The sequence below is a fragment of the Salmo salar genome, chromosome ssa10 (genome assembly GCF_905237065.1).
Source record: "Salmo salar chromosome ssa10, Ssal_v3.1, whole genome shotgun sequence".
Lineage (NCBI taxonomy): Eukaryota > Metazoa > Chordata > Actinopteri > Salmoniformes > Salmonidae > Salmo > Salmo salar.
Window position 1 is genome coordinate 36481206 of NC_059451.1, and position 19283 is coordinate 36500488.

Consider the following 19283-nt stretch of genomic DNA (forward strand, 5'->3'; position numbering starts at 1 on the left):
TGTACGTTCCTCTCTCATGCGGTCTATGCAGTCTGTGTGTATCTAACCTACGTAGCAGGTGTAAAAGTGTATACATCTCTAGGTGGGGTTTATGACTTTGTGGCTGTGGTAACTAGTCACGACCTTGCCTGAGCCTCCAAAAAACTGCCGCAGTGGATTAATGGAATTCAGGTAATTGAACGGACGTCGGTCAATTAGTTGTTTAATAATCTGGAGAAAAAATCTAAATGTTGGTTAATCGCTCAGTACTACATCTTGGTCTACTTCTCTGCTGTTCAAATCTGGACTCAGAACATGATTATCTCCAATCAAAAGTTACAGATGTTTAGAGGAACTAGCTAACATCAGCTAACAGCTCTCTCATTTCATAATTGAGTAGCCCAAATGGAGCTGTTGCTATGGATACTAACAGACGCAGAGGAGCACGTGGCAGCACAGGCAAAAATTGACGAGGGTGAAGAGGGCAAGGCAGCCAAGGCAACAGTGCATCGTCCTACTTCTCAGGATCTTGCCTCGTGCTCTAAATAACTAAACAGACTATTTTGACTGTCTGTAAAGAGCGAAGCTGTCTCCGTTCACTCGCTTAATATTTCACCCGATCACTTCTCATTGCTGCTCTTTCAGTTTTCACATGCAACAACTGTAGTTTAGACACTAACCACAACTACTGAACCACGACTAGTGACCACAACCACACAACTACTGAACCACATACCTACTTACCAAAACTAATGACCACAACTACTGACCACAACCGCAAAATGGCTGACCACAACTACTGAACCGCACACCAACTTACCAAAACCACTGACCACAACTACTGAACCACACAACTACTGACCACAACCACACAACTACTGCCCTCAACTACTTACGACAACCACAAAACTACCCACCAACAGAACAGTAATTGTAACTCTTGAACCATTCAAGCTAGAGATACCAAATCAGCTTTCACATGTTCAGGCTATCCTATCAACCAACCAATCTTTTCCATCTACTCACTTTTTCAACAATAACCAGTCACCACCATTATTACGGCAGACTATACCAGTACTGTAACTTATTTCAAAACCATACATAGTGTACTTTAAAACAAGCTAGCAAGCACAGCATTTTTCTTTCAGGACACTTTTCAGCGTTAGCTTAAAGAGTTTATTTATTAGATAGAACTACAGCTAGCTATCAGGTCAACATACAAACATTTTCTGTACATAGTTCTTCAATTACCATTTTGTTTTAAAGAGCTGTCATCGCTAGATGCACCATCATATTTATTTCCCCAAATAATAGCCTAAAACTTTAATCATTACATAATTCAACTAAACTCAAACTTCATTTACACTGAACATTTTACAAAACGAAATTACTGTGCATCTAAAGTGCATTCGGAAAGAATTCAGACCCCTTCGTTTTTTCCACATTTTGTTACTTTACTACCTTATTCTAAAATGGATTAAATAAATAAAAAATCTCATCAACCTTATTTACATAAGTATTCAGACCCTTTGCTATGAGACTCGAAACTGAGCTCATGTTTCCATTGATTATCCTTGATGTTTCTACAACTTGATTGGAGTCCACCTGTGGTAAATTCAATTGATTGGACATGATTTGGAAAGGCACACACCTGTCTAATATAAGGCCACACAATTGACAGTGCATGTCAGAGCAAAACCAAGCCATGAGGTCGAAGGAATTGTTCGTAGTGCTCCGAGACGACAGGGTTGTGTCGATGCACAGACCTGGGGAAGGGTAGCAAAATATTCTGCAGCATTGAAGGTCCCCAAGGACGCAGTCCCCAAGGACACTCCAGCATTCTAAAATGGAAGACGTTTGGAACAACCAAAAGACTCTTCCTAGAGCTGGCCACCTGGCCAAGCTGAGCAATCGAGGGAGAAGGGCCTTGGTCAGGGAAGTGACCAAGAACCCAATGGCCACTCTGACAGAGCTCCAGAGTTCCTATGTGGAGATGGGAGAACCTTCCAGAAGGACAACCATCTCTGCAGCACTCCACCAGTCATGCTTTAATGGTAGACTGGCCAGACAGAAGCCACTCCTCAGTAAAGGCACATGACAGCCCGCTTGGAGTTTGCCAAAAGGCACCTAAAGGACTCTGAATGACTATGAGAAAAAAAGATTCTCTGGTCTGATGAAACCAAGATTGAACTCTTTGGCCTGAATTCCAAGCGTCACATCTGGAGGAAACCTGGCATCATCCCTACGGTGAAGCATGGTGGTGGCAGCATCGTGTTGTGAGGATGTTTTTCACTAGCAGGGGCTGGGAGACTAGTCAGGATCGAGGGGAAATATGAACGGAGCAAAGAACAGAAAGATCCTTGATGAACCTGCTCAGGATCTGACTGGAGTGAAGGTTCACCATCCAACAGGACAACGACCCTAAGAACACAGCTAAGACAACGCAGGAGTGGCTTCGGGACAAGTCTCAGAATGTCCTTGAGTGGCCCAGCCAGAGCCTGGACTTTAACCCGATCGAACATCTCTGGAGAGACCTGACAATAGCTGTGCAGCAACGCTCCCCATCCAACGTGACAGCTTGAGAGGATCTGCAAAGAAAAATGGGAGAAACTCCCCAAATACAGGTGTGCTAAGCTTGTAGCGTCATACCCAAGAAGACTGTAATTGCTACCAAAGGTGCTTCAACAAAGTACTGGATAAAGGGTCTGAATACTTATGTAAATGTGATATTTCAGCTTATCTTTATAAATGTCCTAATACTTTATGAATTCACTGTATTTATCTGAAACCTACAGCATGAATGATTGAGTTGCTTTGCTTTCCTAAGAGTGTTGTCCACGTGATCCTGCCTTTTATTCACATCTTACAGAAGATCACTTCGTATGTCTTTATGATTTCAGTTCACGTGCAGAAACTGTAGTAAAGACATTTTTATGATCTAACTGCCCCACAATCCAGAGTAATATGGTTGATATAGTAGTCTATAAAAGTAATCAGACCAATTATTTAACTTTGACTAAATGTAACTGCTTTGCTTTGGAATAGTAAATAAACTTTTTAAAACCTCTTCCATTACCACGGAAATACTTTTTAAAGAGCTACTGGGCGGCAAGTAGCCTATTGGTTAGAGCGTTGGGACAGTAACCCAGATCCGGCAAAGTGAAAAGTCTGATGTGCCCTTGAGCAAGTCACTTAACCCTAATTTGCTGCAGGGGCGCCTTATTACTATAGCTGACCCTGTAAAACAACACTTCATTGCACCTACCCAGTGTAAGGGACAATAAAAACAAAAATATACAGTTGAAGTCAGAAGTTTACATACACTTAGGTTGGAGTTATTAAAACTCGTTTTTCAACCACTCCACAAATTTCTTGTTAACAAACTATAGTTTTGGCAAGTCGGTTAGGACATCTACTTCGTGCATGACACAAGTAATGTTTCCAACAATTGTTTACAGTCAGATTATTTCACTTATAACTCACTGTATCACAATTCCAGTGGGTCAGAAGTTTACATACACTAAGTTGACTGTGCCTTTAAACAGCTTGGAAAATTCCAGAAAATGTCATGGCTTTAGAAGCTTCTGATAGGCTAATTGACATAATTTGAGTCAATTGGAGGTGTGGATGTATTTCAAGGCCTACCTTCAAACTCAGTGCCTCTTTGCTTGACATTATGGGAAAATCAAAAGACCTAAGAAAAAAAATGGTAGACCGTCTGGTTCATCATTGGGAGCAATTTCCAAACGCCTGAAGGTACCATGTTCGTCTGTACAAACAATAGTATGCAAGTATAAACACCATGGGACCACACAGCCGTCATACCACTCAGGAAGGAGACGCATTCTGTCTCCTAGAGATGAACGTACCTTGGTGCGAAAAGTAAAGATCAATCCCAGAACAACAGCAAAGGACCTTGTGAAGATGCTGGAGGAAACGGGTACAAAAGTATCTATATCCACAGTAAAACGTGTCCTATATCGAAATAACCTGAAAGGCCGTTCAGCAAGGAAGAAGCCACTGCTCCAAAACCGGCATAAAAAAGCCAGACTACGGTTTGCAACTGCACATGGGGACAAAGATTGTACTTTTTGGAGAAATGTCCTCTGGTCTGATGAAACAAAAATAGAACTGTTTGGCCATAATGACCATTATTGTTGGAGGAAAAGGGGGGAGGCTTGCAAGCCGAAGAACACCATCCCAACCGTGACGGATGGGGGTGACAGCATCATGTTGTGGGGGTGCTTTGCTACAGGAGGGACTGGTGCACTTCACAAAATAGATTGCTTCATGAGGAAGGAAAATTGTGGATATATTGAAGCAACAACTTAAGACATCAGTCAGGAAGTTAAAGCTTGGTCACAAATGGGTGTTTTCCAAATGGACAAAGACCCTAAGCATACTTCCAAAGTTGTGGCAAAATGGCTTAAGGACAACGATGTCAAGGTCTTGGAGTGGCCATCACAAAGCCCTGACCTCAATCCTATGAAAAATGTGTCGGCAGAACTGATAAAGTGTGTGCGAGCAAGGAGGCCTACAAACCTGACTGTTACCCCTGTTCTGTCAGGAGGAATGGGCCAGAATTCCCCCAACTTATTGTGGGAAGCTTGTTGAAGGCTACCTGAAACGTTTGACCTAACTAAACAATTTAAAGGCAATGCTACCAAATACTAATTGAGTGTGTAAACTTCTGACCCATTCGGAATGTGATGAAAGAAATAAAAGCTGAAATAAATCATTCTCTCTACTATTATTCTGACATTTCACATTCTTAACATAAAGTGGTGATCCTAACTGACCTAAGACAGGGAATTTTTACGGGGTGGGTGTGTGTGTGTGTGTGTGTGTGTGTGTGTGTGTGTGTATGAAACAAAACTATGAAATAACACAGATGGAATCATGTAGTAACCAAAAAAGTGTTAAAGACAGCTTTGCACACTCTTGGCATTCTCTCAACCAGCTTCACCAACAGTCTTGAAGGAGTTCCCACGTATGCTGAGCAATTGTTGGATGCTTTTCCTTCACTCTGCGGTCCGACTCATCCCAAACCATCTCAATTTGATTGAGGTCGGGAATGTGGAGGCCAGGTCATCTGATGCAGCACTCCATCACTCTCCTTCTTGGTCAAATAGCCCTTACTCAGCCTCCTCCATACTTTACGGTGGGAAATACACATGTGGAGATCACCTGTTCACCCACTCCTCGTCTCACGAAGACACGGCGGTTGGAACCAAAAATCTCCCATTTGGACTCCAGACCAAAGAACAAATTTCCACCTGTCTCATGTCCATTGCTCGTGTTTCTTGGCCCAAGCAAGTCTCTTCTTATTATTTGTGTCCTTTTTAGTAGTGGTTTCTTTGCAGAAATTTGACCATGAAGGCCTGACTCACATAGTCTCCTCTGAACAGTTGATGTTGAGATGTCCGTTACTTGAATTTATTTGGGCTGCAATTCCCGAGGCTGGTAACTCTAATGAACTCTGGGTCTTCCATTCCTGTGGCGGTCCTCATGACAGCCAGTTTCATCATAGCGCTTGATGGTTTTTGCAACTGTACTTGAAGAAACTTTCAAAGTTCTTGAAATTTTCCGTATTGACTGAACTTCATGTCTTAAAGTAATGATGGATTTTCTTTTCTCTTAGATGGCGCCGACAGAGATGGTCGCCTCGCTTCGAGTCCTTGTTTTTTTAGGTATTATTTCTTACATTGTTAGCCCAGGAAAATCTTATGTTATTACATGCAGCCGGGAAGAACTATTGAATATAAGAGCGACGTCAATTTACAAACATTACGAGCAATAATACGACTTTCCCGAAGCGCATCCTTTGTTCGGACCACCACCCAGGACATTGGATCTAATCCCAGAGGCCGACCCAAAACAACGTCGCCGCAGAAGGGGTAAACGGAGCAGCCTCCTGGTCAGACTTTGGAGGCGTGCACACCACCCACCACTTCTGAGTATATTACTCGCCAATGTCCAGTCTCTAGACTACAGGGTGGATGAAATTAGAGCAAGTGTTGCCATCCAGAGAGACATCAGAGATTGTAACATTCTCTGTTTCATGTAAACACAGCTCTCTCGGAATATGTTGTCGGTGTCGGTACAGCCACCGGGTTTCTTCATGCGTTGCGCCAACGAAATAAACATCTCTCTGGGAAGAACAACTCATGGTGTAATCATAGCAACATACAAGAATTCAAGTCCTTTTGTTCACCTGACCTAGAATTCCTTACAATCAAATTCCGACCACATTATCTCCCAAGAGAACACTCTTCGATTATAGTCACAGCCGTGTATAGCCCTGGGTCTCGACCCCGCCCTGTGCAACTGGGTCCTGGACTTTCTGACGGGACGCCCCCAGGTGGTGAGGGTAGGAAACAACATCTCCACTCCGCTGATCCTCAACACTGGGGCCCCACAAGAGTGCGCTCTCAGCCCTCTCCTGTACTCTCTGTTCCTCAATGACTGCCTGGCCATGCACGCCTCCAACTCAATCAAGTTTGCAGATGACACTACAGTGGTAAGCTTGATAACCAACAGCGATGAGACAGCCTACAGGGAGGAGGTGAGGGCCCTCGGAGTGTGTTGTCAGGAAAATAACCTCAAACTCAACGTCAACAAAACAAAGTAATGATCGTGGACTTCAGGAAACAGGGGGGTGCTCCCTCTGCTATCTACATCGACGGGACAGTAGTGGAGAGGGTAGAACGTTTTAAGTTCCTCGGCGTACACATCACGGACAAACTGAAATGGTCCACCCACACAGACAGTGTGGTGAAGAAGGCGCAACAGCGCCTCTTCAACCTCAGGAGGCTGAAGAAATGTGGCTTGTCACCAAAAACACTCACAAACTTTTACAGATGCACAATCGAGAGCATCCTGTCGGGCTGTATCACCGCCTGGTACGGCAACTGCTGCGCCCACAACCGTAAGGCTCTCCAGAGGGTAGTGAGGTCTGTACAACGCATCACCGGGGGAAAACTACCTGCCCTCCAGGTCACCTATGTCACAGGAAGGCCAAAAAGATCATCAACGACAACAACCACCCGAGCCACTGCCTGTTCACCCTTCTATCATCCAGAGGGCGAGGTCAGTACAGGTGCATCAAAGCGGGGACCAAGAGCCTGAAAAACAGCTTCTATCTCAGGGCCATCAGACTGTTAAACGGCCATCACTAACATTGAGTGGCTGCTGCCAACATACTGACTCAAATCTCTAGCCACTTAATAGTAAAAAATTGGATGTAATAAATGCATCACTAGTCAATTTATACAATGCCACTTTATATAATGTTTACATACCCTACATTACTCATCTCATATGTGTATATACTGTACTCTATACCATCTACTGCATCTTGCCTATGCCGTTCGGCCATCGCTCATCCATATATTTATATGTACATATTCTTATTAATTCCTGTCATGACGTTGGCCTGTGGGTAAAGTTTATGACCCCCCCCAATAAATACCTTTCTCCCTTCCCTCTCTCTCTGACTCTACTGAATGACTCTTGAATAGCCTTTGTTAAACATAGAGAGTCTGGGAACATCAAACAAGTGGGGGGAAAGGAACCATATTTCGGTAATAGAACCAGTTGAAAATATGCATTGGTACTTAATGTATACGATGTCTGTTCGGTTGTCATCTGAGACATTATGACTGATGACAGGATGACAAATTGTATCTGGGAAATTCTACACATTCTAGTTATCAGATTCACATGGAATTGTTGTGCAAATTAAATGTTTGAATATGAAACTATTTGTGATAAGATTAAATGTAATTTTAGCTTCCAAATGAGAGAATTGGGTTTTCATAAGGTTAGAGCCCTGCTCAATCAGTGGCCCGCCCCTGTGAAGAGACATGGGTTATAAACTATGAAACACACCCTTCTCTCCCTCCACTATATAAGCCCTTGACGAAAATGTAACCTCCTGTTCCGAGGACGATAGGACAATGGCCCATACGTTAAAAAGGACTAACATGTCAACTACAGAACTAAGCCAACCTCAGCGTGAGCTTTGGTTGTGAATGGTATGAACTTTGAACTCTTATTCACTAAAGAAGTGAGACATCCTAGCCGTTGAGTTAGCAACAGCAGCTGTAAACGTGGGCTAGGAAAGGACGGATGACGTATGCAGTCTAACACACAACGAAGATACTACAACATTTACAATTTATCACCAGAGACATTCTTCCGAGAACAGGAAGATCTCTGTTGGGCAACACGGCCAGCATCTACGACCAACCTACCGAAGCGCAGCTCAGAGTAAATGTTTATTGCATTTTCCTTTTCCAAATGGGCGGTAATTTAGAATGCATAAGATACTGTATTTACGATACCACAGCTTCTCCCTTTGTTCCTCAGTCTTCCCGCTCTTTCATTCAAGCCCAACCCCCTCTCTTTGTGTAACCAGCCGTCATATAGTTCCGTCCCCCAGGGAAGTTTTCTGTATGACATTTGCATTCTGTGTATATGTAATTCTGTGTGATTAGTTAGGTATTTAGTAAATAAATAATTAAACCCAATTTTGTATTGCTGATTCAACTTGTTAGCCAGGGTTCGTGAAGATAACCAAGAATTTACAACTTTCAGATGAGACTGAAATAAGGTGACGATTAATATTGACTGCTATTGATGTAAAATATTACTAGGTCTTTTTAAGAGTTTATTCGGAAGATAACAGCTCTATAAACACTCTTTCGTGGTGCCCCGACTTTCTAGTTAATTACATTTACATGATTAGCTTAACCTCTTACATCTAGACGTTCCGCTAGCGAAACACCTGGTCCAATATCCAATGATAGGCGTGGCGCGAAATACAAACTCCTCGAAAATCCGAAAACTTCCATTTTGCAAACATATGACTATTTTACACCATTTTAAAGACAAGACTCTCCTGTATCTAACCACACTGTCCGATTTCAAAAAGGCTTTACAGCGAAAGCAAAACATTAGATTATGTCAGCAGAGTACCCAGCCAGAAATAATCAGACACCCATTTTTCAAGCTAGCATATAATGTCACAAAAAACAAAACCACAGCTAAATGCAGCACTAACCTTTGATCTTCATCCGATGACACTCCTAGGACATTGTTATACAATACATGCATGTTTTGTTCAATCAAGTTCATATTTATATCAAAAACCAGCTTTTTACATTAGCATGTGACGTTCAGAACTAGCATTCCCACCGAACACTGCCGGTGAATTTACTAAATTACTCACGATAAACGTTCACAAAAAAATTACAATTATTTAAAGAATTATAGATACAGAATTCCTTTATGCAATCGCGGTGTCCGATTTTAAAATAGCTTTTCGGTGAAAGCACATTTTGCAATATTCTGAGTAGATAGCTTGCCATCACGGGCTAGCTATTTTGACACCCACCAAGTTTGGTACTCACCAAACTCAGATTTACTATAAGAAAAATTGGATTACCTTTGCTGTTCTTCGTCAGAATGCACTCCCAGGACTTCTACTTCAATAACAAATGTTGGTTTGGTTCCAAATAATCCATAGTTATATCCAAATAGCGGCGTTTTGTTGTGCGTTCAAGACACTATCCGAAGGTTAACGAAGGGTGACGCGCCCGGCGCGTTTCGTGACAAAGAATTTCAAAATATTCCATTACCGTACTTCGAAGAATGTCAAACGCTGTTTAAAATCAATTTTTATGCGATTTTTCTCGTTAAAAAAAGCGATAATATTCCGACCGGGAGTCATTGTTTTCGTTCAAAGACTGAAAATGTAAACATGGAGTCGTCTCGTGCACGCGCGCACCAGTCTCATTGTTCTCAGATCGACCACTTACCAAATGCGCTACTGTTTTTCAGCCATGGCCTGCAAAGTCATCATTCAACGTTCTGGCGCCTTCTGAGAGCCTATGGGAGCGTTAGAAAATCTCACGTTACAGCAGAGATCCCCTGTTTTGGATAGAGATGATCAAGAAGGCCAAGAAATGGTCAGAGAGGGCGCTTCCTGTTTGTAATCTTCTCAGGTTTTGGCCTGCCAAATGAGTTCTGTTATACTCAGACACCATTCAAACAGTTTTAGAAACTTTGGAGTGTTTTCTATCCAAAGCTAATAATTATATGCATATTCTAGTTTCTGGGCAGGAGTAATAATCAGATTAAATCGGGTACGTTTTTTATCCGGCCGTGAAAATACTGCCCCCTATCCATAACAAGTTAATCAGGTAATATTAATTACAGAGAAAGGATTTTATAGAATAGCATGTCATATCACTTAATCCGGCATAGCCAAAGACACAACATTCCTTTACACTTGTGTGTGTATAAGGTAGTTGTTGTGAATGTGTTAGATTACCTGTTAGATATTACTGCATGGTCGGAACTAAAAGCACAAGCATTTCACTACACTCGCATTAACATCTGCTAACCATGTGTATGTGACCAATAAAATTTGATTTGAACTTCACAGATCTTCTTTGTAAAGGGTTTAAACACTGTTTCCCATGCATAAACAATTAATGAACATGCACCGGTGGAACGGTTGTTAAGACACTAACAGCTTACAGACGGTAGGCAATTAAAGTCACAGTTATGAAAACTTAGGTCACTAAAGAGGCCTTTCTACTGACTCTGGCATCTCAATCCCATTGAGCATGTCTGGGACCTGTTGGATCGGAGGGTGAAGGCTAGGGCCATTCCACCCAGAAATGTCCGGGAACCTGCAGGTGCCTTGGTGGAAGAGTGGGTTAACATCTCATAGCAAGAACTGGCAAATCTGGTGCAGTCCATGACAAGGTGATGCACTGCAGTACTTAATGCAGCTGGTGGCCACACCAAATACTGACTGTTACTTTTGATTTTGACCCCCCCCCCCCTTTATTCAGGGAGACATTATTCCATTTGTTAGTCACATGTCTGTGGAACTTTGTTCATTTTGTCAGTTGTTGAATCTTATGTTCATACAAATGTTAAGTTTACTGAAAAATAAATACAGTTGACCCTGAGAGGATGTTTATTTTTTTGCTGAGTTTATGTACATTCCTCCCAAACTGCAGGGCACCATCGTTGCTTGGATGGTTCCAGTGTCTTGAACAGCCGCAGGGGGCATTTGTCTGACTGCGTCTGAAATGGCACCCTATTCTCGATATAGAGCTGTTTGACTAAAGCCCATTGGGCTCTGGTCAAAATTAGTGCACTATTTTTAGGGAATAGATTGCCTTTTGGGATGCTGCCTCTTTCTGTTTTCCTGGTCTTCTCTCTCTGGTTAGTGTCAGCTGAGTGTCTCCGAAGCAGCGCTCATGTTCTAACTCTTAACCCCGTGGCAAAGATGTGATCAGAGTAAATTTAGCATTGTGTTTTTCTCCCACACAGACAGCAGCATCATATGCTAGAAGGCTATCGGCTATGTTTATCATCTCCTGTCCTTGATCAAAACAGTTATCACTGATGTTATTGTACAGTTAGGGTTATCACAAATGTTTAACTTCAGTGAAATTAGAAAAATACCCTAGTCCTTCTGGATTTAGATTTTCTGGATATTGGGGTTTTGTGCCGAGCTCTGCTTGTTGATACACTTTTGGGCCCTTGTGTGTGCGCGATAATGTACTTTTACTTCGTACATTTTCCCTGACACCCAAAAGTACTTGTTACATTTTGAGTGTTTAGCAGGACAGGAAAATGGTCCAATCCGTGCACTTATCAAGAGAACACCCCATGTCATCCTTACTGCCTCTTATCTGGTGGATTCACTAAACACAAATGCTTCGTTTGTAAATTATGTCTGAGTGTTAGAGTGCCCCTGGCTATCCGTAAATTTAAAAAAACAAGAAAATTGTCCCGTCTGGTATGCTTCATATTAGGAATTAGAATTGATTTATACTTTTACTTTTGATACCAAATACTTTTACTTGAGTCATTTTCTATTAAGGTATCTTTTACTCAAGTATGACAATTGGTTACTTTTTCCACCACTGTATGTGTGTTTGTTTCCCCAGGGTGATACACAGTCAGTTGGAGGAGACATGTAGAGAGTTGGAGCAAAAGAAACAGGAGATTATAGACAAAGACACAGAAATTAAGGAAAGGCAGGAGGAACTTGAACTAAAATCCCTCCAGGTGCACCAAAGCAACCCACACACACACTATATGTACACAAGACTACATAACACAGACAATCATTTTTTCAAATATGTGGTTAACTTTTTTTATTTCACTTCTTTTTTTTTATCACTCACAATGGTTGCTCACGTCAACACCATGGTTTTGCCAATTTCTTTAATCCATGTATGTGATTCTCTGTGTGTCAAGCTCAGTAAATTAGAGGCTGCTGTAGAGCGACATACACAGAAGATGCAGCAGAAGCTCATCCTCCAACAGGGGACGCTGGAGATTTCCCAGAGAGAGGCCAAGGAGAGAACCAACCAGGTTTACTACATCACATCTCACTTGAGTTAACAGCACTCACTAATCCGTCTGAGTAGAACAGGTTTTCTGTCAATCAGCAACACATGCAACATGGTTCTGATAGTTGAAATGGATGTATGTTCTACTATGCTAAACTGTTATTGCAAATGTGTTCTGAACTATTATAACGGAGCCGTATGTGTTCCACAAACTCATTTTTGATGACCTGATATACAGTGCCTTCAGAAAGTATTCACACCACTTGACTTTTTTTTTTGTCTTACAAAATTGGGATTAAAATGGATTTAATTATCTTTTTTGGCAACAAACTACACAAAATACTCTGTCAAAATGGAAGAACATTTTTAACATTTGTAAAAAAAAAAAAAAAAAAACTTTTTAAAATAAATAATAATAAAACATGAATATGTCTTGAAGTATTCAACTTCCTGAGTCAATACATTTGGCAGTGATTATTACAGCTGTGAGTCTTTCTGGGTAAGTCTCTAAGTGCTTTCCACACCTGGATTGTGCAACATTTGCCCATTTATTATTTTCAAAATTCTTCAAGCTCTGTCAAATTGATCGTTGCTCATTGCTAGACAACCATTTTCAGGTCTTGCCATAGAATTTCAAGCAGAAAAGTAAAAACTAACTTGGCCACTCAGGAACATTCACTGTCTTCTTCATTAGCAACTCCCGTGTAGATTTGGCCTTGTTTCAGGTTATTATCCTGCTGAAAGGTGAACTCATCTCCCAGTGTCTGGTGGAAAGCCCAGCACCTAAGTTTTAAGGATGTGCGTATGACCACAAACTTTTTTGGGGAAAGTAGACAGAACCAAGTTTTCCTCCAGGATTGCTCCATTCCATTTATTTTTTTATCCAGGAAGAACTCCTCAATCCTTAACAATTACAAGCAAACCTATATGTTTATTCTGTACAGGCTTCCTTTTCACTTTCCATTCGGTTAGTATTGTGGAGTAACTACAATGTTGTTGATCCATTTTCAGTTTTCTCCTATCATAGCCATTAAACTGTAACTGTTTTAAAGTTGCCATTGGCCTCGTGAAATCCCTGAGTGGTTTCCTTTCACTCTGGTAACTGATTTAGGAAGGACGCCTGTATCTTTTTAGTGATTGGGTGTATTGATACACCATCCAAAGTGTAATTAAAAACTTCACTATGCTCAAAGGGATATTCAATGTCTTTTGTTTTTACCCTTCTATGAATAGGTGCTCTTCTTTGCGAGGCATTGGAAAACATCCCTGGTCTTTGTGGTTGAATCTGTGTTTGAAATTCGCTGCTCGACTGAGGGACCTTACAATTATCTGTATGTGTGGGGTACAAAGATGAGGTAGTCATTAAAAAATATTGTTGAACACTTATTACACACTGTCCATGAAACTTATTAAGCACATTTTTACTCCTGAACTTATTTAGGTTTGCCATAACAAAGGGGTTGAATGCTTTTCATTCTTTAATTAATTTGTACATATTTTGAAAAACAGCCCCATAATGTCAAAGTGAAATTGTTTGTCGCTGGCTTACACACAATCTCAATTTAATCCATTTTAAATTCAGGCTGAAACACAAACAAATGTGGAAAAAGTCAAAGGGTGTGAATACTCTCTGAAGGCACTGTACAGGTGCAAATTGTGTAATCTAGTGGTTCAGATGAGTTTGTGTGTGTCAGGTGGAGTTTCTGAGTGAGAGGCTGGAGTTGATACAGAAACAACTGCAGGGAAAGGAGGACCTGGAGAAGGTAGAGTTAGTCTCCATGCTGGAGGACAGTGGATGTATGGCTAATAACAATACTTGATTAGGGTTAGGTATATCATGCTTTAGGGTTAGGTAAAGCATGCTTTAGGGTTAGGTAAAGCATGCTTTAGGGTTAGGTAAAGCATGCTTTAGGGTTAGGTAAAGCATGCTTTAGGGTTAGGTACATTAAGGTTTCCCTAACTCTGTCCTGGGGCAGGTGTACATTTTGGATTTTGCCCAACCACTAAACAGCTGACATTTTTTTTTCAAAGCTTGATCAATAAATCAAATTGATTAATTAAGCCCTTTTCACATCAGCCAATATCACAAAGTGCTATACAGAAACCCGGCCTAAAACCCCAAACAGCAAGCAATGCAGATGTAGAAACACGGGGGCTAGGGAAAACTCCCTAGAAAGGCCGAAAACTAGAGAGGAACCAGGCTCTGAGTGGTGGCCAGTACTCTTCTGGCTGTGCCAGGTGGGGATTATAAGAGTACATGGCCAAGATGTTCAAACATTCATAGATGACCAGCAGGGTCAAATAATAATAATCACAGTGGTTATAGAGGGTGCAACAGGTCAGCAGCTCAGGAGTAGATGTCAGTTGGCTTTTCATAGCCAAGCATTCAGCGTTAAAGACAACAGTTGCAGTAGAGAGAGAGTCGAAAACAGTAGGTCCGGGACAAGGTAGCACGTCCGGTGAACAGGTCAGAGTTCCATAGCCGCAGGCAGAACAGTTGAAAAGAGACCATGTTTGTATGCAGCTTTATTTTTACATTGTTTGCAAACTAATATGTGACACGTATTAATGCCAAAATAACATGCAAAACGCAACAACACCACGTACACGATATATAATATACACTTCTCAAAAAAATAAAGGGAACACTAAAATAACACATCCTAGATCTGAATGAATGAAATAATCTTATTAAATACTTTTATCTTTACATAGTTGAATGTGCTGACAACAAAATCACACAAAAATAATCAATGGAAATCCAATTTATCAACCCATGCAGGTCTGGATTTGGAGTCACACTCAAAATGAAAGTGGAAAACCACACTACAGGCTGATCCAACTTTGATGTAATGTCCTTAAAACAAGTCAAAATGAGGCTCAGTAGTGTGTGTGGCCTCCACGTGCCTGTATGACCTCCCTACAACGCCTGGGCATGCTCCTGATGAGGTGGCGGATGGTCTCCTCAGGGATCTCCTCCCAGACCTGGACTAAAGCATCCGCCAACTCCTGGACAGTCTGTGGTGCAATGTGACGTTGGTGGATGGAGCGAGACATGATGTCCCAGATGTGCTCAATTGGATTCAGGTCTGGGGAATGGGCGGGCCAGTCCATAGCATCAATGCCTTCCTCTTGCAGGAACTGCTGACACACTCCAGCCACATGAGGTCTAGCATTGTCTTGCATTAGGAGGAACCCAGGGCCAACTGCACCAGCATATGGTCTCACAAGGGGTCTGAGGATCTCATCTCGGTACCTAATGGCAGTCAGGCTACCTCTGGCGAGCACATGGAGGGCTGTGCGGCCCCCCAAAGAAATGCCACCGCACACCATGACTGACCCACCACCAAACAGGTCATGCTGGAGGATGTTGCAGGCAGCAGAACGTTCTCCACGGCGTCTCCAGACTGTCACGTCTGTCACATGTGCTCAGTGTGAACCTGCTTTCATCTGTGAAGAGCACAGGGCGCCAGTGGCGTATTTGCCAATCTTGGTGTTCTCTGGCAAATGCCAAACGTCCTGCACGGTGTTGGGCTGTAAGCACAACCCCCACCTGTGGACGTCGGGCCCTCATACCACCCTCATGGAGTCTGTTTCTGACCGTTTGAGCAGACACATGCACATTTGTGGCCTGCTGGAGGTCATTTTGCAGGGCTCTGGCACTGCTCCTCCTGCTCCTCCTTGCATAAAGGCGGAGGTAGCGGTCCTGCTGCTGGGTTGTTGCCCTCCTACGGCCTCCTCCACGTCTCCTGATGTACTGACCTGTCTCCTGGTAGCGCCTCCATGCTCTGGACACTATGCTGACAGACACAGCAAACCTTCTTGCCACAGCTCGCATTGATGTGCCATCCTGGATGAGCTGCACTACCTGAGCCACTTGTGTGGGTTGTAGACTCCGTCTCATGCTACCACTAGAGTGAAAGCACCGCCAGCATTCAAAAGTGACCAAAACATCAGCCAGGAAGCATAGGAACTGAGAAGTGGTCTGTGGTCCCCACCTGCAGAACCACTCCTTTATTGGGGGTGTCTTGCTAATTGCCTATAATTTCCACCTGTTGTCTATTCCATTTGCACAACAGCATGTGAAATGTATTGTCAATCAGTGTTGCTTCCTAAGTGGACAGTTTGATTTCACAGAAGTGTGATTGACTTGGAGTTACGTTGTGTTGTTTAAGTGTTCCCTTTATTTTTTTGAGCAGTATATATATATACACATACATACATACATACATACATACATACATACATACATACATACAGTTGAAGTCGGAACTTTACATACACTTAGGTTGGAGTCATTAAAACTTGTTTTTCAACCACTCCACAAATGTCTTGTTTTGGCAAGTCGGTTAGGACATCTACTTTGTGCATGACACAAGTAATTCCAACTATTGTTTACAGACATATTATTTCACTTAACTCACTGTATCACAATTCCAGTAGGTCAGAAGTTTACATACACTAAGTTGACTGTGCCTTTAAACAGCTTGGAAAATTCCAGAAAATGATGTCATGGCTTTAGAAGCTTCTGGTAGGCTAATTGACATCATTTGAGTCAATTGGAGGTGTACCTGTGGATGTATTTCAAGGCCGACCTTCAAACTCAGTGCTTCTTTGCTTGACATCATGGGAAAATCAAAAGAAATCAGCAAAGACCTCAGAGAAAATAATTGTAGACCTCCACAAGTCTGGTTCATCCTTGGGAGCAATTTCCAAACGCCTGAAAGTACCACATTCATCTGTACAAACAATAGTACGCAAGTATAAACACCATGGGACCACGCAGCCATCATATCGCTCAGGAAGGAGACGCGTTCTGTCTCCTATAGATGAACGTACTTTGGTGCCAGAAGTACAAATCATTCCCAGAACAACAGAACAAAAGCATCTATATCCTCAGTAAAACGAGTCCTATATCGACATAACCTGAAAGGCCGCTCAGCAAGGAAGAAGCCACTGCTCCAAAGCCGCCATAAAGTCAGACTACGGTTTGCAACTGCACATGGGGACAAAGATCATACTTTTTGGAGAAATGTCCTCTGGTCTGATGAAACAAAATAGAACTGTTTGGCCATAATGACCATTGTTATGTTTGGAGGAAAAAGGGGGATGCTTGCAAACCGAAGAACACCATCCCAACCGTGAAGCACGATGGTGGCAGCATCATGTTGTGGGGGTGCTTTGCTGCAGGAGGGACTGGTGCACTTCACAAAATAGATGACATCATGAGGGAGGAAAATTGTGGATATATTGAAGCAACATCTCAAGACATCAGTCAGGAAGTTAAAGCTTGTAGCAAAATGGCTTAAGGAACACAAAGTCAAGGTATTGGAGTGGCCATCACAAAGCCCTGACCTCAATCCCATAGAAAATTTGTGGGCAGAACTGAAAAAGCTTGTGTGAACGTGGAGGCCTACAAACCTGACTCAGTTACACCAGCTCTGTCAGGAGGAATGGGCCAAAATTCACCCAACTTATTGTGGGAAGCTTGTGGAAGGCTACCTGAAACGTTTGACCCAAGTTAAACAATTTAAAGGCAATGCTACCAAATACTAATTGAGTGTATGTAAACTTCTGACCCACTGGGAATGTGATGAAAGAAATACAAGCTGAAATAAATCACTCTCTCTACTATTTTTCTGACATTTCACATTCTTAAAATAAAGTGGGGATCCTACCTGACCTAAAATAGGGAATTTTTACGAGGATTAAATGTCTGGAATTGTGAAAGACTGAGTTTAAATGTATTTGGCTAAGGTGTATGTAAACTTCCGACTTCAACTGTATACACATACACAGTACCAGTCAAAAGTTTGGACACACCTACTCAAGGGTTTTATTTATAAAATAGTAAAAATAAAGAAAAACCCTTGAATTAGTAGGTGTGTCAACTTTTGACTGGTACTGTGTGTGTGTGTGTTTATATATATATATATATATATATATATAGATATAGATATATATATATATAGATATATATATATAGATATATATATAGATATATACACACATTTTTTTCAAAGCAGAGCCCCACCTGCCCTGAATGACAGGTCGCCACTGCTTCAGTGTGTGACAGGTTTGTGATTCTGAAAGGATAGTAACCGATTTAACAGCGCACTCATGTAGGAGAGTGCACTTTTTGTAAATCAAATCAAATTTTATTGGTCACATACACATGGTTAGCAGACGTTAATGCGAGTGTAGTGAAATGCTTGTGCTTCTTGTTCCCGACAGTGCAGTAATATCTAACAAGTAATCTAACAATTCCCCAATAACTACCGAATACACATCAATCTAAAGGGGTGAATGAGAATATGTACATGTAAGTATATGGATGAGCGATGGCCGAGTGGCATAGGCAAGGTGCAGTAGATGGTATAAAATACAGTATATACATGTGATATGAGTAATGTAAGATATGTAAACATTATTAAAGTGACATTATTTAAAGTGGCGTTGTTTAAAGTGACTAGTGATCCATTTATAAAGTGGCCAGTGATTGGGTCTCAATGTAGGCAGCAGCCTCTCTGAGTTGGTAATTGCTGTTTAACAGTCTGATGGCCTTGAGATAGAAGCTGTTTTTCAGTCTCTTGGTCCCAGCTTTGATGCACCTGTACTGACATCAACTTCTGGATGGTAGCGGTGTGAACAGGCAGTGGTTGATTTCCTTGATTATCTTTTTGGCCTTCCTGTGACATCTGGTGCTATAGGTGTCATGAAGGGCAGGTAGTTTGCCCCCGGTGATGCTTTGTGCAAACCGCACCACCCTCTGGAGAGCCTTGCGGTTGAGGATGGTGCAGTTGCTGTACCAGGCAGTGATACAGCCTGACAGGATGCTCTCGATTGTGCATCTATAAAGGTTTGTCAGGGTTTTCGGTGACAAGCCAAATTTCTTCAGCCTCCTGAGGTTGAAGAGGCGCT

At 42.0% G+C, this 19283-nt stretch overlaps 1 protein-coding gene across 4 annotated transcripts in view; it reads left to right on the forward strand.

Annotated features, from left to right (window-relative positions):
• The window catches only part of LOC106560319 (coiled-coil domain-containing protein 18), a 54126-nt gene that overhangs the window by 25153 nt on the left and 9690 nt on the right, over positions 1 to 19283 (forward strand). For 3 of the 4 annotated variants that reach the window (XM_014123109.2, XM_014123111.2, XM_014123113.2), the window contains 2 exons: positions 11955 to 12384; positions 14057 to 14125. In XM_014123109.2, coding sequence (XP_013978584.2) covers positions 11955 to 12384; positions 14057 to 14125 — 499 coding nt within the window. The remainder of the gene's footprint in view (positions 1 to 11954; positions 12385 to 14056; positions 14126 to 19283) is intronic. The other variant, XM_014123112.2, reaches the window with a different exon arrangement.